We start from the raw sequence: 25741 nt of genomic DNA on the forward strand, positions 1-25741 counted from the left end.
ATACCATTATTACATTATAATTTATCCTATTTCTTCATGAAACATTATTCATGTAAGTTTTACTAAAATTTTGGTCAATTTATACAGGTATTTGCCAAATACTTTTTAATATGTATTATACTTTCAGATTTAGGATGCTGTATACTTTTTAGTACTTTTATCAGTGATCTGGAAATGTGAATACTGAAACAGCAGTGTTCAGATAAGGCCTACATGACCAATACATGTAGAAGATGTAAGAGAGGGGTCCATATTGTTTTAATTTTGTTCATTATGTCCCAGCTATTGCACTTCTTTGATCACAGCTTGAGCCACAGCCTGCAGTAAGCTGTCTACAGTGGAGCCTAATACAATTTTGCTTCCTCTTATATATGTGAGAACTTTGAAAATTTATTTGATAGGAAATTATTTAGCCCTTTATATCATCAGCCCCTGGAGAACTAACATGATAGCAAGCTGCTGTGAATGTTTCCATTGCAAAAACTGATTAGGCAGACCCTGCATCTCATTATACATGGGGTAACCCAGAGAACCAGATGAAAGTAAGTTTCATAAGTTTCCTTGCTCACAGAGTTGTTTGATTAGCTAACGAAGATAATATCTACTGCTTTCTAATCCTCTAAAAAGTTAAACATTTAATGAGGGTTTAATGATTTTGTAAAAGCTGTTCATCTGGAAGCCCCCAAATTAGAAATATATATGCTTAGGAACTGACTTATTTGTAGGCAGAATTACTTTTAGGCAAGTGTTTCTTTCTTGACCTCTTTTCCTGGCTTCCTTATTTTCAGTGTGACCTCAGGTGCATTTTCGAAGAAAAGCATGCCTGCAGTATTTCCTTCTTTAATTGTTCTCTTTAACTCTTGCCTATCTCATCTTTGATGTAATTCTCATTTCTGATGAATGTAGTCTTACCATTCGATACTGAATGCTTTCAGTTCTTTTCTTTCCAGCATTCAATTCACCCCTTCTAAGCTGTCATATAATTTCCAGCGGTTCTTTATGCTAGCAGTTCTAATGAGACTGAATTCAAAATTGATCTCTTGAGTGTATTAGTTATATTCCTTCCTCAACTTTTTCCTACCACTTGTGTGGAGATTTTTTCAAGAAACAAATGGCAGATAAAGTGCCTAATTTTATGAAAATGGGAAAATATGAAAAAAACACATAGCCTCCTGTTTCTTTAATCTTTTGTTTAAAATCCAGTTTTAAAAAGTACATCCTTTCCCTATATTTCTTATAGCCATTCAGTTCCTTATGTATGCTTTTGTGTCTAGGTGAAAATACTGTACCTGTAACTATGGGTTATAAAATAAGGGTAAGATTATTTTTTCTTGGTTTAGGCCTTAAGGTCTTACAACTCTGCCTATGCTGACTTTTGTGTCACTGTGCAAAATTCAATATGATCTAGATGTTGTGGGGTGTAGATCACACTAAAACCAAACCAAACTAGGAAATCCTGAAAAGCTCCCTGCAGAGAGGTGATACTGCGTGAGTATATATTCAGGGAGCAGCTAGACAAACATTGGAAGTTTGATGTTATTTTCACATAGGTAACTAATTTCTTTTTTTTTTGTTTTTAAACCTTCCTAGTCAAAATACTTGTCCATTTTAAAGCATAAATCATTCTTTGGTATGCTTTAATAACACCACACTTTTCTAAAGTAGATAGTCAGGAGTCTACAATCCGGCAGTATCAAAAATTTACTGGTGATAGATCAAAGAAAGAGATTGTGAGGAGAAAGCAACTGCACCTTAATGAACGTCGTACAGCTGCCTGAAATGCATCATTACTTTGGCTTGTATCTATTCAGTAGCCCAGCAACAGTAGGACTAGGTCAGGGGAAATTACCTAATCAAAATGATCCATTTACGGGCATGGGCTTTTTTCTCTTCTGGAAGAAACTGAGCCTTTGAAACACTTTGTAGAAAGTCCTTTCTGGTAACAATGTTATTAAATTCACCATTCCTTTTATTAACCAAGCTACCAAATTTGTAACCAAGGAAACCCAAACACAGGCACTACTTTCTCTCTCACACTGCAAGACTATAATGTTTGTGTAAGAAACCTTAACAGTTACTGTGCAGCATAAAGCAGGGTAACATAGAAAGGGTTTGCTGGGTGTTTTTAGGTTTTTCTAACAAACCTAAAACTGAGTAATTCAAAATTCCATTTTAATTAAAATACTAGTGAACTTCCCAAACACCCTTTAATGACCTAAGCCAAACATAAGATCTGTAAAAGAAAATTAGATCAAGATAATTGGCTAAAAATGTGCTTTAACAAGGTAGTAGTTTTGATGATACGGCTTCCAAATAACTATCTCAGCCAGTGCATCTGAAGTAAAATTTTGGGAAGTTTTATTGGCATAACTTAATGAAGCAACATAGGAAACATATAAGAAGATTGGCATTTATTTTCCTGCAGTTTATAATCATGTTGTCACCAATACAAACCCCTTTCCCATATTTCTCCTGCTTCTCAATGTGAATGGGATGTGAAAACACTCCTCTTTCAAATACGAGGGGAGTTTTCATTATAGAAGTAATTGTACAGTCTATCTCGCCTCTATACCAAGATAATTCTACTATTCTACTCATTCTGTGTATTATTAGTACCTACTCAACAGTGAGACTGAGAGAAAGGGTAATGTGTAAGTCCTGGCATGGGTTTGATCCTGATCCTAACAAAATCCCCCAGTAGCCTAGGGAAAATCTTTTTATCACTGCCTTTTTAATCTTTGTTAAGGGGATAGTATTTGTCTTATTTGCTACCAAACTGACATCAGATAGGTCATTTTACTGATGTTTGCATAACATTTTAAGAACAAATCAAGCTATGTGAGAGTATTATTGGAAGGAAAATGTAGCAGATGTCTCTGTAAACCTGATTAATAAAGGCTGTCAGAGAAAACCAGAAGATAAAATTCACTCCTAGAACCTAGTCTTCTAGTATTTTATAGATTTTACTGTTTCTTAATTCTTAAAAGAAAAAAAAAAAAGGGTTACGAGAATTATTTTAGTTATATAAGAAATGGCTCAGTTTGAAAATGGTAGCAGATAGCAGTGAGAAGGAAGAGGAAAATGTGAACAAGTGCCTCGATAACTGATTCTATTTGGTAGCAGATTCAGTAAAATCAACCATTAAAGTAATTATAAAATCTTTACTTGGCATGATGTTTCTCAGATATGAGGCAATAGGGCAGCTGTGACTGGGGAATCGCTGGCAGTTATTTCAAAGGATTTATAGTGAAACAGTTTTTACTTGGAAAATCTTATTTGTAAGGAGCGAAAAGGGGCATTGAGGATTACTGATTGATAGTTTTCATTTTACTATCTGATACGTTATTGGGACAACTAAGTTTCTGAATTTGGCTTTAAGAAGAGAAAAGACAGAAAATGTACAGTAAGCAATAACAGAATATACAGACATAAAAGGTTAATATATTGTAAAGCCAGATGTCATTATGATTATCTAGTGTTATCTATACCACAGAAACAATGATTTTACTGGCCCCATTGATCCCATGTTTTCAACATATTAACAAAGAGATCCTATTGCAATTTAAGTGTTTTCAGTAACTAAGCTTCTTTCCTCTACATGAAAGCTAAGGTATATGGTTGACCTCCATTATCACATAGTATTTTCAGCCAATCCAACAACAAGTATTTGAGTTCCTGTATAATCATTGGAGAGAGATAGGTGCCTAACCTAAGATTCCTAAACTTCAGATGGTCTGGATCTCTCTGTGGAGACCTTCAAAAATCGTTGCTATTCCCTGTCAATTATGTCAGGAATGTCAATATTTCCTTTAGGAAGACGTGCTGTTATTGCAGGATGGGAGCCTTAATGGAAATACAGTAGTTGTACTACACTGTATTTTGACTCTAGTAAAAGTGAAAGTTTTTAAAATGTTTTTAAAGGGGAGATGTGAACTTGGGATCTTCTTAAAGAAGTAGTCTTAACAGGTTTTTGCCTGTTGGAATTGTAGTTTAGCACACCAATTTAATTGCGGATTTTTTGTGTTCATTTAAAGGGTATCATTACACAGTCAGCAAAATCTAATGACTGTATCCAACCTTGGTGTTATCTTTGGACCAACTCTGATGAGAGCCCAAGAAGAAACCGTGGCTGCTATGATGAACATTAAGTTTCAGAATATCGTCGTTGAAATTCTGATAGAGCATTATGAAAAGGTAGAAATACATTATCTGACTGTTTTGTGATGAAGTGAAACTAAGATCTCATTTTTATTACCATCATTATGTTCTTAAGAGTAAGAAATCCAGCATTTTTAGAAGGTCATTGATAGAATACCTTCTTACCACCCCATGCTATGGATCTGTATTCCTAGCCATTTTTTTTGTGGCAGTGCAAGTACAGATCCAAGGCATCATCTCCCATGTTTTGAAGGAGTTTCTCTGAATCTTCAGTTGCCTTCTGAAGATCGCTGTGTCCTTCTTACATCTAGAAACAGAATGAGAAGGTCATAACTTTGCTCCATCTCTTCCCTGCTAGCAGTGTATGAAGGATCACTCTGGGTGAATGCATGGATTCTCCCCTGAGTGCATCAGGTCAGAGTCTTTCTGACCATTGCCGTTCTTCGGGGATACGCCAGCTGCATAATGGAGATCTAACATCATGAAACCTCAGCCATCCTTCAGTTCCTCTTTTCACAAGCAGCATCTATGTGGATCCCCAGCAGAATCCCCTATTTCTCTGCTGTGTGTCATTTTTTCCTTTTGTAGATACTAGATTAAAAGTAAAAAAGCAAAAGGAAAAAATAATGTATCTTACATAAGGTTTTATTCCTAGTTACAGGTTTTAAGCCCATCATGTCTTTGTGATTTAAAAGTTCTTGAATGATCTGGAATGTGCAAAATTCTGTAGGTACTCTTTTGCTTTGAAGAAAGGCATGTCTGTGATTGCCTGATTTAATTTGTTTTCCCCAAAGAGGCCAGTGACAGCAAAGGTCCATCCCAAACTCTTTCCTGGAACATTGAATAAGAACTGTTTCAGAGCTTGAGAAGGAAAATCCAGGAAATCTCAAACATTTACTTTCAGTCGCTACCACTGCAGTTATCAGCCTCACTGAAAAGCCTCCTCAGATTTTGTTTTATTTTAAACTATTTGATTTGAGAACTCAGCAGAACAGTCAAGACCTTCTTTACTTGATGGAAAGAAATTATATTTTGGGGATCTTTTGCTGATATGTATCACCACCTCTGATAACTAACAAAACAAAGTGAAAAAACTTTGGATTTTTTCCATTTCACATTACTCAGCTAAGGGGCAGTGTCTTGTCAATACAGGATCCCCTCCACTGGTTGGTCAGTAATTACTGACAGTACTGCTTGGTATCATCAGTTACATTTCACAGGGACTCCTCAAAACTGGTACGATATTGATAGCCTCCTTGGCTGTAACTCCAAAACTGTAACTGACTTTACCCTCCAGAAAATTACAAGTTCATTCAATACAAAGATGGTGGCTGCACAACCAACATCACCCTTGCTGTATTTCTCTGTCTACAGACATGGTTTTGTATTGGTGTGCTGCTCACTAATGCCAAATACAGTTTTAATGTACTTCATGAGCATCTCAAGATGTCCATTGAAATATTTACTGCTGTGGAAGTATATTTGCTTTCTTCCACTTCTGTGAATGGCACAGAGGGATCTTTTCGTTGTTCACTTCATCCTCTCCTGGGAGTGCCCTGTTGATAGAGGGTCCAGAAATCCTTGCACAGACAAATTTTGGCATTGCATGCTATTTAACCTACAGCACTTGGCCTTAGGGAGACTGTATGTTTCTGATTCTTTTAGTAGCTTATTCAAGCAACCTTTCTCTGTAAAACCTCTTCTCCATTCCACAGAACTAATTCCACTTCCTTCCACAGAATGCTGTTAAGCGATACTCAGAGTTTACAGTCTGCCCTGGAGGAATAAGTGAGAAAGAAGATCTGGTACTAAAACCTGCAAATCTTTTGATTATATTTTTTGCTTTGATCATCCTCCAAGGCAATGATCATTTTTGCTAGAAGTAACCAGGAAGATTTTTAGGGTCTTTCAAGATCTCTGCTGCCTGTGTCCTGGATATTGCAGAACAGGCAATACAAATGAGAGTCAACCAAATCACTGGACCTTCTACATTTTGCTTGCTGGTATTCTGGCCAAACTTATCAGCAAAGTGCTATTTAAAGCCTCGTGTGTAGCTATGTCAGATTGCAGTAGTCACCCATAAAAATATGAGGCTTTTCTGCATCAATGAAGTGCAAAATTGACCAATGGTAGCAGTGGTATGTAAAAGAGAAAAACCAGCAGATGCTCCAAACAGAAAGATGTTCCTCATCAAACTTGACCTTTTTGGCAAAGTAAAGTGGTTTTCTGAAATATAAACTGGACTGTAGTAAGTTACAACTGTGACACATTTCTATGACCTACAAAAGCTTTCACAGGAACACAGAAAAATATCAATCTTTTCCTAATATCTAAAAAAATGTATTACTTTCTGGGCAGGAGTTGGTAGTAAGCACCTATTGTAGGTTTTACAGTTTAGACTGTTAAGCACTTTTTAACAAGGGCTAAAAAATAAAAATATTTAAACAAATATTATAATTAGTATAAATTTTAAGTAGAGCTCAGTATTGTGGTTCTTGGATTGTAAAATGAGATCAGAGGAAAGTTTATATTCTGTGAATTTACTCTTCTGAAATGTGTGGGACTATTACAGGATTAATTTTGGACACAGTGGTGAGGAAAACAAATGCATTAATAATGGAAGTGTAAGAGTACCTCTATTGTTTATGCATTTTTCCCCTTTTCTTTTTTAACCATGCAGATATTTCACACTGCACCAGACCCCAATATTCCTCTTCCCCAACCTCAGTCCAGATCAGGTTCAAGAAGAACAAGAGCAATTTGTCTCTCCACAGGTTCACGTAAACCCAAAGGAAGATATACACCCTGTCTAGCCGATCCTGACAGTAAGTTTGTCCTTGTTGACTGCTTGTTTTCCTTTGTATGTCTTGTTTTTTAACTTCCCTGGATAATATCCAACAGGTATTATGCTCCAATAACTATAAACATAGCAGATGTTGTTTCATCAGCTTTTTAACCCCTGTGAGTCACAGACACACTGTTGAATGACTGCATTACTTGCTTCTCTAGATGAGGAAGGATGTTTGGTTTTAGGCAAGTCTTGTATTGCATACAGTGCTCAAAAATCACTTAGAGTAGACTTTATATTCTAATCTAAATGTAGTCTGCTTTGAAACTGAGAAGTTCATTATTTGAAGTTCATCTCATTTGCTTTTAAGATGATTAGTAAGTTTGGGAAAATGTAAATACATTATTTCCTCTCCTCCTGTAATGAATGCAATTCAGTCAGAGTCAGAAGATCAAAACAGTTACTTGACTTTTTTCACATGCATGGGACTGTGGTCATTGGTTCAAAGTCAGCCATTGCCTAGGTTGCCAAAACCACTGAAACTTTGTTAATTTTTCTGAAATGGAAAAAAACTAATGTTTTTGGGAGAAACAGTATACTTATAGCTTGCTGTTTAACAGCAGGGAGTTATGTTTATACTTAATTGCTGCTTAGAATGCTTATTCATTTTTACATAGATGTGACTATTCATAAGTTTCACTTAATTAATTTTCATCTAGTGGGCCATCACTTTTTTACTAACTGGCTGTAGCAGTAAGTATTGAAACTTTAGCAAAGAATAGGTTGTTAACAGTTCCACTACTGCAACAGACTTCCAAAAGAACTTCTGTGTCCCTTGGTTCTTCAAGGAGATTTACATGAAACTGGTACAGTGAATTAATCCACATTTAAGGTGCTTCTGTTCTTGAGGATCTGTAGTAATTCTTAAGAATTCTTAAGACTTAAGTCTGTAATGTTAGGAAATGTATCCTCAATATACTCTTGCACAGGTGCTGCATTTTCTATAGCTTTATATTACATAATTCCTGCCAGTGAGGGTTTAAATACAAAATGAGAGCAATAGCTGCCCACACATCAATTGCCAGTGTGAATGGCATGGGATGCTGAGTAAGAAGTTGCAGAGGAACCACCAGTTACATTCACCAGAGGACAAACTAGGCAAGTTTCAACTGTTTTTCACTGTGCAGCTGCAATGACTGAATGCCAACATTAAAAAAATAAAAGTAATTCCTGTGCAAGTATTTTGCAGAGCATGTGCAAGTTTATGCTTCATTCAGACACATATTATCCTGTTGACTCGCTTGGAAGTAGGTCTGACCCAAGAGCTCTTCACTTGTGCTTTGCTTGTTAGCTCAAGCTCAGCACTTGTCTACACAAGTTCCAGTTAAGATCTCGCTTGTGCCTGGAAGGCTGAGGCAGAAGCAGAGGTATTCTCCTTGACAAATATGTCTAGGTGTAGCTGGAGACAGGCAAGAGGGAGCCTTGGCTTCTGGCAATAGTAATTTCTGAAGTACTAGGTGGTTTTAAGTCATCATTTAGATGAAGCACAGACGCTTAACTATATTGCGGGAAATTAAGGGATTCCATATGGCATGAGAAAATGGCATACAAGTTTCAAATGGCAGGGAATGATAGAAAATTATAGAAAATGCACCTGACAAATTTAGGCTTCGGCCAACCTTGCAATTTCAAAGAGACTAATGGTCTGTAGAGGGGCAGGATGAGGGACAATCTAATCTGGAATACCAGAATTCTGGCCAGAAGTGGACAGAATATTACACTTCTGTTCCACACTGCTGTCAGATCCACTCACTATGCAAGGCACTGGTATTTGTGACCTTATCTGTAGTATTCTGTGTAGTTATGGTCACTTGTTGCCAAGGTTATTGAAACATTTGGAGGCAAAAGCAGCTGCATCATATTGGTATAACTACTGTGTGGTTGAAGAATATACATTCTCTGCTTCTTGTCAAATTTGTGAATTTATCTCCTAGCTTTTAGGAAAAAAAAATCCTATTAGAAACTAATGTATGACTCAGTAGACTGAATCCAGTCTTAAAATAATCCAGCCTTCACTGTTTTATAGGCCAGTCCTTCCTCAGTTCTGTGAGTGTTCCTACCTTTATATCATCAGCAGATTTCTTTAGGATATTCCTACTTTTTGTTGCAAAAGATTATTGGAAACATCAGTACAAAGATTTTTGTGTAAGTAGGTAAATTTCTCTAATATCAGTCTAATAAAAGAAATTCATCAAATGTTCAACATTCAAGTTGTAAATAAAGGAATGAGTAGTTGTCCTTCTGCAGGATAGATTTCATGAAAGCTATGATGACTCAGGAAATAGGATATCTGTAGACAGACTTAGCCTTACAGAGACTGCAAAGATTCTCAGCAGCTTGGTAACAGAAGTAAAACTTAATTCTTGTGCCTGTCGGCAATAAAGTCACGCATTTATGAACAGGTGTGGCAACCACAACATTTGCCTTATTATGGAAATCCAGCAAGATATTCACCACAAAGATACTGCAATGCCTAACTGTTGTATTTTCTAAGGATTACTTGGATTGCAGGCAGTTCTTTTAAAATGCAAACTTCTGTGTGAAACAGTTTAGCCTGTAGCCCATTACATTCATCAGTTCTAAAGAAATAGCCACAAAAGGCATCTCTTCCAGGTTAAAAATAGGAATATGCATGAAACATGGAGTAACTAAATAGATATTTTGTCTTAAGAATCATTGCCTCTGAAACCACAGATTAATGAATTTGATGACCAGTAAGGTGCAAAGGGCTATAGGTGGCATGAGAGAAATGCACATGATTAGAAAATGTAAATTTTCCCCCCCTCTCTCTCTCCCCCCTCCCCTCACTCCTCCCTAGGTGACTCATACAGCAGTAGCCCAGACAGCACTCCCATGGGCAGCATTGAATCTCTCTCTTCTCACTCCTCTGAGCAGAACAGCACCACCAAATGTGCACCTTCACAGCCCAGGGAGAAATCAGGAGGGATTCCATGGATTGCCTCTCCCCCTTCTTCTAATGGCCAGAAGAGTTCAGGCCTCTGGACTACAAGTCCAGAATCCTCATCAAAGGAGGATGCAACCAAAACAGATGTGGAGTCAGACTGCCAAAGTGTGGCTTCTGTCACTGGACCAGAGAATGCCTCTCCACCAACAGACCTGACCAAAAAGAGTTCTTACAGCCTGTCCGGGCTGAAAAGGTCTTCAGCATCTTCCCTTAGATCAATTCCTTCAGCTGAAGGTAATTTCCAAGGGCTTTTGGGACATCAGTGGTTTACTGTGACGGATCAGAGAGCAAGAGCTGCGTCTGAAAGCTAATGATAATCATTAATCTTTTTTGTTTTCAAACTGTCTGATTGTTTCTTACCTATACAGCTCACACAGCTTAAAAGATACCAGTGTTTCTCAGAATTTAAAGTGCAATCTATCCTGCTATGTCTTATCTAGACCACTGACTTGCAAGGTGTTGTTTTATAAGAAAAGTTGGTAGCTATTGTTTATCACTGTGCCAAAGGAATGAATCCTTGCGATGTGATTGATACTGATCAAAGCTAGCATTTAAATTTTAAAAGCACTAGGCTTAACATGTCTAATTGGCTGAAGTAGGAGACTGAAGGAAAGGTGGTTTGTTTTATGGGTTTTGGGTTTTTTTTAAAGCTATGGTTTTTGCTGTCAATGCCTTTAGTTGAGGTAGGACTGGACAGATGGAATAAAAAGATAATCCCTGGCATGAAATGTTTGTCTGAAACCCTGCTGATGGAATGACTGCTTCATTCAGCCCTACTTGCATGGGTTGTTACCCAGTACCGCAAGCAGATTAACTTGAATGCAAGATTATGGATGAATTGCCCTGTATATGGACATGATGTGCAAGAACAAACACAAGTTTGCAATCCCAACTTCAGGAATCCAATTCCAGTGCGTAAGTTAGGACGCCAGTCTTCCTGTTCAGTCAAAGAAGAATGCTGCTTCAAAGATCTTGTATAGGATCCTGTATATATACACAAAAATAATGTATATGCAAAAAAGGCAGCAGTCCACAGATAGGTCAGCTTAAAAGACACATGTGGCCATCCCTTGTATTCATTAAAAGGACTTCTTTGTGTGCAATACAGTCTGTGCAGCTATAGATTTGTTTTATCAAGTTACAGTAGTAATTTTTAGGCAAATCATGATCATTAATTCCTAAGTATTTTTTTTAAACTGTATGAAGCCTCTGTGGGTACTGAAATATTAATTCTTACAGATTAGTGTGGTCTGATTTCATAGTGGAAGCTGTCTTGAGCAGGAATGTGGACTAGATGACTTCCTGAGTCTCTTCCAACAATTCCATGTAGTATACTGCTTTATAAATGTTATTTTTATTGTCACTTTGTAGTGAATGTACTATCTAGCCATTTCAGTGCAATGTAATTTTTTAGCCTTCACAATTTCAATGTCATTTCTTCATTCTTGCTGCTGGTCCTTTTCTTGTGGCTTTCTGCCTGAAAGGCTGTTTCTTCTCGCGCTTAGTAAGTATTTTCTCTACCTATTTTGCTTCTTAAAAAAACCCCAAGCACACACACACACACACCCCCATACACCCTCCAGAACCAAGAAAACCTTTGCTTTGCATGTTATACATGTTGTGAAACAACTTAAATTAGATTTAATATTCTCTATAATTTGGTTGTTTTCTTTAGGTAACAAAAGCTGCAGTGGATCTGTACAGAGCTTATCTTCAACAGATACCAAAGATACACCAAAGGCTCCACCAAACCCTGATTTACCTCCCAAAATGTGCAGGAGATTAAGATTAGATACCACATCAAGTAATGGTTATCAAAGACCAGGATCTGTGTAAGTCATCAAGACCCTTTGGAGATTTGTGTCTTTACAGTATTGTCTCCTGTAAAGTGATCCTAGAGAGGTGCATAAGTACTTGAAAAAGCATCCATGAATACTTGATTTTAATATTTCTTTATTTGTGAATTATTTATTTAGCTTCATTAAAACTCTAAACAAAGGAGACACAGCATAAAGTGTGTTGAAGTCAGTTGGAAGACTCCCATTGACTTCATTGATCACAGATAAGGTCTATAATGAAGAAATAATCTTTGGAAAGTGATTAATATTATTATCTCTTGTTCTCATGGAATTTGATGTTTCAAGGAGCGTAAATGCTACTTACTGTCTATGCTGGTTTGTTCAAGAAGATCATCAGATTTTGTTTGTGTAAATCCAAAATTGGAGGAAGGAAAAGAAACCCCAAACTTCTGCTCTGAAATTTCTTTGGTTGCTCCATGTTAAATAGTTAATTTCTAGCAGTTGTTTTTCTGGATTTTTTTTTTACATTGAGAGGAGGATAGTTCTAAGCAATAGAGGTTATAATTTAGGCTGTTGAGATTTGGGTTAGCAGCGTTTCTGAGTGCTTTTAGCACAGACTTAAGAATCAAAAGATCTTTGCTGTATTCCTGACTTTGACCCCACAAACAAGAGATTTCCAGATCTGCAGAGCACCAAGAAGTTCTCCAAATACTGCAGGACAACATTCAGCCTCTCCACTTTTTAAACTGGAAGGGATCACTGTAGTAATTTCACAGACTGTTGTGTCTTAAACAGAGAATCCTGCACAGCTCAGAGTTCCAGCATGATAGTGACAGACTGGCAGTAAAAGCATTTCCAATACAACTATTGGCCATCCATGAACACTATTTTAAATCGGGATGTTGAGATTTCCCTTGCTGACTCAGCAAGGCACTAGAGCATGTGGAAGTCAGTGGCCCCAATTAGGATACACCCTTAAGAATTCTGTTGATTAGGGACTTAAATTCAGCTTTTCAATTTCCTCTGTTTCCCTGAGTAATTATAACAATTTTTAAAAGTGTGCCCAATGTCATTAGATGGTTAAAAGTGGAAGTAGTTTGTGTCTTTAATTAATGGGCAAAGTATAAAGCAAGGTGGTTTTCTTTTCAGAGTGGCTGCAAGAGCGCAGTTGTTTGAAAGTGCTGGTTCACTTAAACAAGTTTCTTCAGGACGGTAAGTGCTACATACTGTTTAACAACTTGTAAAATCCTCTATGTTATGCTGCCTCCAAAGTTTGAAATAGAAGTGTTGGAGATTTTTTTCTGTGCCTTTTGGACAGCATCATATGGCATGAGAAATTTTTGTCGTTTATTAAACTCATCCTTTCTCCAACAGAAAGCTAAATCTAATAGAGAATAACAGCCAATCTGGCTGTTCTGTCACCTGCGGGAATTGCAGTGAGAGATGCTCAGGTTAGTGGTCTGCTGAAGGACACAACTACAAGAGTAAATTACCAGGATTTAAGTTAGGATGAGGGTGCTGTACTTATTCCATACAGCTATGTGGAATTGTATATACATGATTTCAGCAGAGTAACAAACATGTTATTATGGTAATTGGCTTATATAGGTAGGTCTTGAATAACAGCTGCTTCAGAAAGTTCAGTGTTAACTCAACCAGGATTTCTGTCTTTACCATCACACTTCCATCCCTCAGGGTCTGTCCGGAGAAACTGTTGCCCTTTCTTCTTGTGTAGTGTGCAGCAGAAATTCATATTTTTTTACAATTGTTTGCATTTATGTGGTGGATTTGAGTCATTCTTATGTTAAATTAATTTAGTGTTCTGGTAAGTGTTCACCTAGGAAGCAGTATCTCCCAAACATTATGAACCCCCTTAAAATTAATAGACTAAAGCAGATAATTAAGTAAATGGATGTGGAGAAAAGTCTGTCTTTTTTTTTCACTCTCCCTGGATTTCAAATTCTTTGAGACAGAACATACGTTTTGTATGCTGAGATGTGCAGCAGTGGAATATGGCTGTCCTCTCTGACAGGTCTAGCAGGGGAGAGAAAGGGAAGGCTGACCTGCAAAAGCCCACTGATTTTGTTCAAGGGAAGCAGCTTACAGGAATCAAGGCTGTTCTTGTTTTGTATAGTACAAGAACTGTAAGGTGACCAAAAAGGGGGATGGCAGGTGAGAAAAGAGGTATGAAAAAAGCACGGCAATAATTTAAAGAAGAAAAGTATAAATGAAGAGACTGGAATGTTCTTAAGCCAGTGCCCTAAAGCGGAGAGCAATGACTGCTTCACCAGTCCTGCATCATTTCACCTCCAACATTGTTCTTTCTAGTATTTTGTATTACTCCCTCCTGTAAACTGTCCCCTGTTGTTCCCTCAGAGCCTGTGCCACCTGTATCTGTATATAAAAACCATGAAAGGAGCAAAATCTGACAAAGGAAAATGTACCAGTTTTATAATGGATATGGAGAACCGGTAACAAAGCTGAAAACGCTGAAAGGCTTAATAGCTCCTCTACTTCAGCCTTCCTAAAAAGGCAGAAGAGCAACAGCAACAAGGAGAATGGAAAATGAGAGGTCAGCAGGCAGAATTAGGAAGAAATAAGAAGTAGCTCAGCTGTTCTTACAGTGCTGCTTAAGTCTGAGTATGCTTTTACAATTCAAAGCCAGCTTTTATTTACCTGTCACATTATGAACATGAAAGCTGATTTAAAACCTTATGATGTTTGGTTTTTTTTTTTTAATTTGAAGTATGTAGAAATCATGATAATTACATCTTGATCCACCCAGTAGAAAGGTCTTCTGTGTTCATAACTCTGCTATCTAAAGAGTTGATGCTACACCATGTTTGGTGTAGCAAGATAACATTGTGGACATGTCTCTTCTTGTTAAATAGGAAGTTCTTAAGACCACCACAAGACAGAGTGTAAGAAAAAGAAACTATTTTTAGGCTTTCTGGTTTGATACCAGAAGTACTCAAGTCAAGACAGTGTTGAAGTCTCTGCAGGGGTAATTTACCCTGCTAAAATAACTAGTTTTGAAATTTTAAGCTACTGCTTACCTATGCACTATAGTATCTAAATAGCTTCATTCCTAATTGAAGCACCTCTTGCGGTCGTTTGTACAGCAGAGGGATCAAAAGTACCTATATGGCTTTAGCAGTCTCACATTGTTTTCTGTGTTCCAGCAGATAATTTTGCACTTGATACTTTACCGCCACAGTGGCCTGGTTTTACTTAATCCTTTCTTCCAAGTAGTCTTTGCAACCCTGCTTTCTGCCTTCGTATAATGTGGTATCTCTATTATGAGTGTGTGTCTCCCCTTTTTCTTTTTTAATGCTGGGACGTTATTTGACCTGGCTGTTTCCTCTCCTTGTATACACAAGTACCTGCCCCTGTAGCACTCCCAGTTTGAACAGGTTTCTTTTAGTCAGAGAGAATGAGGGGCCACAGTACATGTTTTAGGGTTGGAAAGGGAAGACCAATATGTTATGCCCTGTCCAGCCTGTGCTCTCTTTTTCCAATTCCAGAGTTACTTTGACTTCTCAGCCTTCCCATTCCTTCCCTCCTGACTTCAAGTTTATTATTCATCCATCTCCCTCACTGTGGTATTAAGCTACCGTGTACACTGAAACCAATCCCTATTGCTAATCTAATATACACTTGAAAGAGGCGAAAGAGTTTTCTTACCACTTTCACAAATATTGCAGTTAGATAACAGTCTTAGTAAAGCCCGAGTTCTCTTTATTGCAGCCTCTGTACAAAAATGCACCAACACGTAACCCCTGACTATGTTTTCTTAACTTTGATTCAGTTACATGGAAAGTCAAGTCTCCTGAAGTGAGAAACTGCATTATAAAGATTTTCATTAGAAAAGAATACCTGGAATGGGAAGGAGGACTCGGTGACAGCAACAGCTCTAGCTCGGCAGCAGGATCTCTAGGTGATGGGATGGGACTTTAACAGGAGTAGGGTGACAGTATGAAGCCCTCTAGACCCATGCTCCCCCTCCCAACTATACGATTAAATATCCTTTCCCAGCCATTCTTCTGTTTTTATTTTCATGCTGTATTTTGCATTTCCTTAAACACCTGGAATACCTTGCCCAGCCCAGCCCATGTTTTCTGCTCCATCAAGCCTGGCTGTAAGTCTGCCGTCTCCAGGACTCTATAAAACTTTCTTCTTCCTGTAAGATAATACTAATTGATGAGTCATCTGAGAGAGATTCATGTGTTTTCCCTCATTCCTCTTCTGGCTTCTCTTTGTCTTGCTAGACTAAAACTCATTAGGGCAGGGGCATAGTTTTAAAGCCTATTTATAGCTTTTTAAAAAATATTATTGTTATTATTATTAAAAGGGCCTCAGGTGGTGCTGACTGCCTGTAATGAAGCAAAATAATTTATGATCTGATGAGTACTGCCCCTTTCACTACTAATATCATTTTATAATTATGGGCTTAAACCAAGTGTAATAAAACATAGGGAAAGAAAATGCATTTTTCTCATTTGGAGACTATCCAGTAAAGCCATAGGAAGAAAGAACTCCTAGGAAATGTGGATACCATTTTCTGAAGTTGTTGGGATTTTTTTCTCTGCACTAAACAACATGAATCAGACATTAGCATCTTAGGAGAACCATAATAGATGATAGTGATGTTATCGTATGTTTTTTAACAAACAGATTTGTTTGTAGGGAGGACGGTATTAACACCGTAAGTAAGAAGTCCTTTTTCATTAGTTGCATACCAAATAAAAATGCCCAAGAACCAGCAAGCCCTTTTCGTGGTTAATGCTTCTAGCTGGATAGGGTTGAAGTGAGTAATAGGTAATATGGGAACCTAAGCAATCAAATCGAGTGAGGAGACAATAACCAGGGACTTGAAAATTGCTCCAGAATTATGAGAAAATATTCTTAGAATCATTCTCTCATACCATCATGTACAGTTTGTAGATAACATTGGAATGTAATTACTCTGTGCAGAAGCAAGATCGCGGGAAGAATCCTGTAATTCATGAGCTTTTGAGAAACTGACTTCTTTGTACCTTATCTCTCTGTATCTATATCTAAATGTCAAATGCTGGGAAGCTTTGGCTTTCCAGAACTCAGCAAGTCAGAGTCCATGTTTTCTTATCTTTTCAATTTTAAGGTAAACATACTTGGATCAGGTAAAATTGGAAGCTGAAAACAGAATAGTTCAGTAGACATAAAAGAATATAGGAGAATTTTTTTTTTCCTAAGGGCACTAAAAATAGCATGTTATATTTCAATAATATCTTACATAATTCTGCCTCACATTTAAATATTGTTCTGTTTTATTATTGCCCTAAATGTCATTTGTCACAGCAATACTCAGATGTCCCATTCTTAACCTGGGAAACTGGCTTGATAGTCATGCCACTAAGTAATGAGATGCTACATATTAACTGGGTTTGGAGGCCTCCCCTGCACTTTAGTAAATTCATTGCCAGTTACCTTAAACTTATGGCAATGATAATCACTGTTAACAGTTACTCTACTGTTTTATATGTGCAAAATCCATGATTATGCTACACAGGTGTACTGGGACTGCGTGGCCGGGTGTCGGTACTGGGGGGCTGGGGGGTGGCTGCTTCTGGCAGCTGCTGGCAGCTCCCCCATCTCTGACAGAGGCAATGCCAGCCGGTTGGGAGTGAGGTTGAGCGCAGGAAGAAGGGAGGGGCAGGAGGGAGGTGTTCTGAGATTGAGGGTTTATTTCTCACTACCCTGCTCTGATCTGATTGGTAATAAATTAAACCAATTTCCCCAAGTCGAGCCTGTTTTGCCTGTGACGGTAACTGGTGAGCAATCTCCCTGCCCTTGTCTCGACCCACGGGCCTGTCATTGTATTTTTCTGCCCTGTCCAATTTGGTAGGGCAGGGACAGAGCGGCTTTGGTGGGCACTTGGTGCCCAGCCAGGGTCAGCCCACCACAACAGGAAATAAGTTTTGTCAGACTGTTACCAACCTGGGTCAGTGTAATTAGAACTTTGACTTTGAAGAAAAATGATGTTGAGTTTAAAGGATTGAATTCTAGTTGATATCCGACCTTCAGGCAAGTCATCTAATCTCCCTCTGTATATTTTAGTATATATTATGTAGATTAGTGTGTATAATTTTGTATATATTTTGTAGAGTAATAAGCTTCACACCTGTCTTGTCAACTGTATGTAGGTGGCAAGGTCTTCGTAACAGTGTGCTCCAAGGAGTTGTCTTGGACAAATGCTAAACAGAACAGTCTACACCAGCCAGAAAGCAAGCTGGTATTTAAGCAGTGTAGACAAACAGGGGTCCAGTGCCCTTGTTAGCAGTAGAGATGTATCCAAAATGACAGTACTATGAATTAGAAGTGTTTTCAACATCCTGAAAATGAGGTGCCCTTGGATATCGTGGGCACAACTCAAAATTCTTGACCTCCTCTGGAAATCTCAGCCTGAGAGTATAACCTTTGGTGAGTCAGCTTCTCACTTAAGGCAAAACATACCATTTAGTCTAGTCATTAGTCAGCTTCAGAGAAATGTAGGAAAAGCTTTTTCTTCAGAGAGAGGAATACTTTCTGGAAAGTTCACACATACAAACTTTGGAATATGTCTGTCCGCTCTCATGCCCTTTTAAAGATTGAGATGAACAATGGTATGCTAGTATGGATTGGCACCAAGTTATGAGGCTAGGGTAGAGGGATGCTCTCTGCTTCTGCTAGGAAATCCCTCCCTTCCTAACCTCCCCATGGAGGTGCGGAACTCCAGAGGTGAAGTGCCATGGCCCCATCGGCAGTACATAAAATAAAATAGACTTTCTGTGCTAATGCTTATGATGCAGCACTGTTATTAATCTAACTTACAACTGTGTTATCTCACTATTTTGGAAGGAAAGGCAAAATAGATTACACGTCACTTGCATCTACATAGTCTCAAGAAGTATGCAAAAAATGTTAAACTTGACCACAAGTTACATATTGGGTCACTGAGATAAATCCTGGCTGGGAGGGAAAGCTGAATCAGTAACTCCCCATCTCATCATATAAAAGTGAAATAATCAACAAGTTCATCTTCACTTGCTATAATGTAGGTTTCCAATAAGTTTAAAGAAAATGAGAAAAAACCTTGTGGATCTTATAAAAATTGCTTTGAGTGTATAAATTAAAGTCAAGGTATTAGGTAAAGCACAGGAATCTAGAGAGAACACTTAATTTCCATCTTCATGTTCAGTCCCTCATTTTGTACTTTGCAGAATCACAGTGCTGGAAGCTGTATGAAGAGGTGACCTAATCTGTCCTCCTTCTCTGCGACAGAATCATTATATATCTGAGTTTTGCAACTATCTGTGTAGTGCCTTTTTTCAATTTGTTTTTTTAAATGAGTTTTAGTAATAGGAATTCTTCAACTTGGGGGATTCTCCAGACCTCGACACTTCCAGCACCTCACTGTTCTAACCTAACCAACAGAGGGGTCTTCCAGTTACAGATTAAGAGACATAAATTTAGCTGTCTACATGTAGGTGTCTTCATGTCAGGTATTACTTAAGGAAGTATTTCACTGAAGGATTCGCCACAGGCAGGGGAAGCTAGTGGAGCCATTCATTGCACTCTCAAGTACATGTCTACCATAGCAGAAGCCAGGCCTGGAGTGTCCATGGAGCTAACCACATAGGTTACGTACAGACATCTGAATTTAGGTGGCTGAAGCTGAAACCCACTCTAGACGCTTAATTTAAATCTCCCTTGCTTCAGTTTAAATCTATTTAAGTCCTTTTTGCAGTAAGCCTGGAGAACAGATTACTCCTTTTTGTCTCATATTTATCTTTTGCATATTATTTTCTTCTGTAGACTGGTCCACAGTGGTTTTGCACAAGTCATGTTTTTAGACCTTTAATGACTCAGTGATCACTTTTGAATTATCTCCAGGCAGTCGGTCACTTGTTTCAAGTAATACACTTAGTTCAGTACTCATTTGAATTACTACTTCAACTAGAACAAAGGAATCATTTTACTAGTTAAAAGTTATGTTCCTGTTTAAACCTCTAAGTAGGATGTTGGTCTCTTTTCGCCAATAACATGGTTTTTAACTCCAGTAAGCTTGGAGCTATTATCTGCTATAAGTCTGTTCCTCTGAGCTGTTGTGTAATTGGTCATTATCATTCTGCATTTGTGCAGCTGGTTATTCCTGCACTTCCCAGGTTTTAATTTCTTTTTATATATATATGGTTTTCCTTGTTATCTCATTTATTGCAAGACTGTATTTTTTTCTTTCAGACAAGCAAAAGCCATGTATTCCTGTAAGGCTGAGCACAGTCATGAGCTGTCTTTCCCACAGGGGGCAATATTTTCCAATGGTAAGTTATGTTTTACATTGTCTTTTTATGTAGAAAAAAATAATATATATATAAAAATTGAACCATATTTACAAAATGAGAGTGTAATTCCATTTTCAGCTCTCAATCTTTGCCCTGATCTTTCAATTGCTGGTGAATAAATACTATGTAAATAAAGAAATTAACCATGTATAGGATCTTGAACAATTAATTGTAAATATGTTTTCTTTTTGTCTGGCTGGTTTTTTTGCAGTGTATCCATCAGTGGAACCAGGCTGGTTAAAAGCAACTTATGAAGGCAAAACAGGACTCGTTCCTGAGAATTACGTTGTCTTCCTCTAGTAATCTTTAGTGGACAGCAATATCTTCATGGTATCCATGGTAACAAATAATAAGCACTACGATTTTTATCTGACACAGATATGGGATCAGCCCGTTAGCTGAGTGGTAGATTTCCTTCAGATACTGCAGCTGCAGGTTACACATCTCCCTATCAACGGAACAGAATGTAATGAAACAGTTAATAGTTTCTGTACTGAAGATGGTACTGTTTAAATAACTTCCATTGTTTGCAAAAGGTTGTTCTGTTCTTCTTCTATGGGTAAGGAACACCAGAGCAATAAAATCAAAAAAGTTGCTTTTTAGCTGCAGGCTTTCAGGTCCTGGGATGTTGCTCACAGAAGTGTGAAATTTAGAGGCAGTGCACTCTGAAATTTCTTGCATTCTATGTTTTTTAATATGGAAAATTGTATTCTTTTCATAATGTAAGTAATGCTTCTATTGTGATCTGAATTATCCCTTAGAAAACTTGATTCTAAAATTAGTCCTAATCATTTCAAATAAGAAATGAGTTTTCCATAAGTCAGAAGTTAGAACTTCTGTTAGTCATTGAGATTACAATATGGTATAGAATTTTTTCAACTGATAATAAAATCAGTTTATACACTGCCTGAGCAGTAAGTGCTCATTCAAAATGTGATGTTCAATGAATGTTTCATTAAAATACTTCTTAGATTTGCTTTCTTCTTTGTGTATAGATAATATTAATAACTTTCATTTCTATTATACCTGTCATCTGGAAGATATTGGCAGTGTACCTCAGAACATGCGTAGCAAACAAGGAGATGCTGAATCTGGAATGATTGGTAGTCATGTGAAGTGACCAGTGAAAAACAGCAGTTTTGAAACCTGAGATAAACTGTAACCGAGTCTTTTTACAACTTTTTTCCATTGCAAATAATACAAATGGCCTGTGAAGTAGCTGATTTTATAAGCTATGAATGCTGAAAGCGCCATGTAGCAATAAAACTATTTAGTATTATTTCTCCTGACTTCTGCTAAACTATTTGATAAAGATTTCTCTCCTTCCATAGAATAAAAAAGCCAGCCTTACTTTTCAAAGGTTTTGTAAAGATCCATTGATTGTTCCTGGTAGGACTGAAAAAAAAAAAAAAACCCACCACCAAAACCCACAAGCTGAAAAAGAAACCTCAAAAACATAAGCAGTTTTCTCAATCTGAGCATCTTTCTTGCACACCTTGAGGGAAAACACACTCTGCTTGCTTGGCTACTTACCATGCCCAATTGAAAACGAAGATATTTAAGCTCCATATTAGTAATTCTTCAGCATTAGTGCTACAGAAAGAATTCACTGTTTCATAGACCTGATTAGGCTTAATTTCATAGACGTATCAAGGCTTAGTTCTTTTTTCAGTAGCAGAAACCAACATATAAATCTTCTGTTGATTTCTAAGTTGTACGCTACTTTCAGAAATTTTAAGGAAGAACTTCTGTCAGGACTAAAAATGTCAGTAATCTTTTAGTTGTTTGTTTTTTTCTTTCCATAGCCTTTTTCTTGTTTAAATTAGAAAGTAAGATTTATTGCCAACATAAACAAGCACATCAGAACCTTCTTTATTTGCATGGAGTGCATGACTTCTGCAGATCAATTCTGTGTTGGAATTCAGGCTGGTAGCAAAAGCCTGCAGGATCCTTCTCCTCACCCATTAGTCACGAGTGATGATCAGGGAAGGAGAGAGGCTGGAAGAGCATCCTCCCCAAAATGGTCTAGCTTTTCAGAGGGGGACTCTGGGTAAGACTGACTGCAGCCAGTTGAGGACAGACCCCTAGAATTAGTGACTGAGTGATCTGGGTTCGTTCTTCACTCTAAACAGTTTCATTAAGCCCCAAATCATGTTTCACTTCACCTTAAGTCCAGACACTGTTCAGTGCATTGTGATGAAGGGTTTGTTGCAGATGTTGTCATGGGCAGTAAAGCAGACGTGTGTGCTTATCTAATTTGCCCAGAGCAGATGTGAAAGGAAGTGAAGGTCTTTTCTCACCAGGCTGAGCCTTTCTTAGTTTTAAGGCAAGCCAGGTTTCCTTAGTGTAAGCTAGGCCTGAAACTGCTGTTGCCCTGAGAAGATCAACATGGTTTTGGCTGTGGTTTTGCTGTATTTCACAATCCAAGAGCTGCAGGCTTTCAAAAGGCTTACCTCTGGTGACCTTCCCAGGAGAAGTGCTGCTGCAGGCAAAAAGGAGCAGAAAGGGAGACAGAGCTTTGAGCAAACGCTGGAGGAGCACATGTCCCACCCAGGCAGAGAAATGCAGCAGTCCGGGGAAAAATCCCAACTTCTATCTATTGCACCAGGGTCAGTGGCAAACTGACCTGCGTTGAACATCCTTTGATGACCTCTTATACCTCTTAGGAACAATTTAATTGTGAAATTCTTGAGGAACGATGAAATAGAAAATGCTTGCTCTTACTTGGCGCTTCTTTAGCCTGATTTAAAAAAAAAAGGGGGGGGGGGGGGAAGCTAACCTTAGGCAATCTCACAGCCAGTGTCTATAGCTGGATATTCTCCAGTATTGTGTTTTGAAACCAGCTGATCTGACTGCAAGCTAGAGGACTCAAAGACACCAAGTCCGTTAAAAACTTTGTAAACATGAAGTTCAGTTACAGATTAAGTATACCCTGTAAGTGCTGAGGGAAAGATTGTGGAAAGACCTGGAGGAATCCCGGCAGAGGAGGGGTGATCTGACTGTTCCCATGCATTCGTCTCACATTAGACACAAAATTGAATTGCAGAAGACAGCTTCATAAGAAACTGGATCTCATTTATCCTGCTGCTTGCAAAACTAAACTGTATTTTCCCCTGAGTCTTTGCATTTTTTCAGGCCCTTCTTCTGAACTAGCCATGATGATTACATAAATAACTTTAATGTAGCTTAGTTCTAAAATGGCATTTCCATCTGAAAAAAGGTTATGCCCATTCTTAGTTAGAGTTAACCACTCACTCTCAACGAGTAGGGTTTTTCATTTTTTGAAATATTTTATGGTTTTTCTTTTCCTTTCCTCTGTGGTACATAATGCACTTTTTGTATAATCTCACTTCTGGGTTGTAGATACTTTCCTGCACCCACAGCTCTTCCCTGACTTTCTAAGAGGGAGTTTTATGTCTACAAGAAGCTGTAAAATGAACTGGAAAGTTAAGTAACGAGGTGTTCAAAGACTGAAATGGAGGGGAGGGCAGCACCAAAGCTTATCTAATGATGGTACTCTCAGGCCTGACCAGAAATCCCTTCTGATAATTGCAAAGGATCAGAAATCCATATAACATTTAAATGAAGATATAATATCTTGAAAGTGCCTTACCAGAAAATTCGGCAAGCTGAACTAAATTAGTTCATAGTATTGATTTACTGTTTTTTATGAAACTCAGATTCACTCTACAAGCGAAGGTTGCGCAATTTTTTAAATTATTATTATTATTATCCGCTTTAAAAGGATGCAGCATTTTTTTTCCAAATATCACTGTAGAACTCAAGGTAGATGACGTGTTGCAATTGCTGTTTGTCTTGTGGAAATAATGTCTGTACCCAAACTTATGTAATTGTCTGTGTTTTTTCTTTGTTAAACCTTTTGATACATGTTGCAGCACAACATGAATCAAATTAATAGTGTGAAGAACTGATATATTGTATGATAAATACATAAAGTATATTAATATTTTATATTCACGCTTTTTATTAATGTTAAAGGTGAAAAATTATTTTGGTGTAATTCCTATGAGTTCAGTATTAAAAAGTCCTTGCCATATTTTGGCATTTAGAGTTATATGTAACAAAACTCTTAAATTAAACCATAGCTATCACTTATGTCCCTAACTAATCTCTAAAGTTAATTGTTCAATTATTTCTGGGAAAAAAAGATGCACGTATTTGCTGACTAGCGCTATTCAATGATAGTAGTAGTAACTTATTTTCCTTTTATATGTTTTCTGGTGCTGATCTCTATTCTTTGTCTGCAATTGGATTGAATCATAATGTGCCTTTAGGAAAGACATGTTAGGAGAGGAAATGTTGCAAAATTCAGCAGTTCAGAACAATAATTACAACCAAAAAAAGCGTTGTATGGCAGTAATTGGATTTCTTTTTGTTACATTTCTCCACTGGTCTATTATCTACTTAAGATAACATCAGAATAAATAATGAAACTAAAAAACATATTGCTCTTCATATTTCTTTTCCTAAGGCAGCGGTTTGTGCAATTTTGGATGGAGCAGCAAGAGGAGAAATCCCAGTAGGGGAGCACATCCTCCACACTGGGGTGGATCTTCTTCACTGATGGAAACTCTCAAAGCTCTAGTGAAGTCAATGACAGACCTTTGGGAATTTATAGTGATGGTTTGCTGGCAGAAGCCACCAGAAAGTAAATGCAATGTTCTGTTAATGGAGTAATATATGATATGGCTTGGCATTATCCTTTCTTGCAGCAGAGTGCCCTATATGAATCATTCAGTTACTGGTGATCAAGTTACAGGCAATGTTCAGTCTTGCTTTTTGTGGTCACGCAGCCCTGACCGCTCCTCTGCCACAGCCCTTCCAGTTACTGCTCATGCTAAAGTCAGACTTTTGATCAGGCTGTTTCAGCACAGATTAGGAGGTCTCTTTTTTTTGGGTAAGATTTTGCATGGGCTTTGGGATTTCACTTTGTTTTGTTTTAATAAGGTGCTTAATATCCAAACAGCTACTAATTCGATGTTGTAATTCAGTCACTGAAGATCATAGCATTGTGCTTCTTGTCCTGTATGTGGCAGTATTTAATAAACCATTGGATTATCCATGTTATTTTAAGTGTAGAGAATGGTGCTTGAACACTGGGATGTCTCATCTGAAAGCTGTTCTGCATCTGAGCTTTTTGCAAGTGTTTTACCAGGAATTGTTGTTAACGTTCTGGCACTAAAGACAGCACCATGATCTCAGCACTACAGGAGTTTATGTTATAACAAAGGGCAAAGCAGTTAACAGGGCACATGGATAGTCTCAATTTTCAATCATATTTATGACAATTTTGGAGGTATTAGAGTTTATAAGGGTTACTTTAGATACTATATGGTATTTTAATAGGAAAGTATATACAATCAATAACTATATATATATTTAATAAAGTCCTACTAAATTATCTTATTGAACTCTTTGTTTATTTTGTAGTGTGGTTTCAATAATTATCTGCACTCTGTATATATCTACATGTAAATAACTGGCATGACATGCATAAGCTGACTTGCAGACATAATTCTATGTTGTACTTTACACTGTATTTCAAAAATTTGAAAAAAAAAATATTTTCAAAATAAAAAGCCTTTCTACA

The 25741-nt window shown here is 37.6% G+C and overlaps 1 protein-coding gene across 2 annotated transcripts in view; it reads left to right on the top strand.

The window, feature by feature from the left end:
- ARHGAP42 (Rho GTPase activating protein 42) overlaps positions 1-25741 on the top strand; it is a 215959-nt gene extending 190218 nt beyond the window's left edge. For both annotated transcript variants that reach the window (XM_080376482.1, XM_080376483.1), the window contains 7 exons: positions 4035-4194; positions 6839-6983; positions 9825-10205; positions 11647-11803; positions 12920-12982; positions 20030-20109; positions 20342-25741. In XM_080376482.1, the coding sequence (XP_080232608.1) occupies positions 4035-4194; positions 6839-6983; positions 9825-10205; positions 11647-11803; positions 12920-12982; positions 20030-20109; positions 20342-20430 (1075 nt within the window). In that variant the 3' untranslated portion in view covers positions 20431-25741. The remainder of the gene's footprint in view (positions 1-4034; positions 4195-6838; positions 6984-9824; positions 10206-11646; positions 11804-12919; positions 12983-20029; positions 20110-20341) is intronic.

The sequence above is a fragment of the Falco punctatus genome (assembly GCF_963210335.1).
Source record: "Falco punctatus genome assembly, chromosome: 2".
Classification (NCBI taxonomy): domain Eukaryota; kingdom Metazoa; phylum Chordata; class Aves; order Falconiformes; family Falconidae; genus Falco; species Falco punctatus.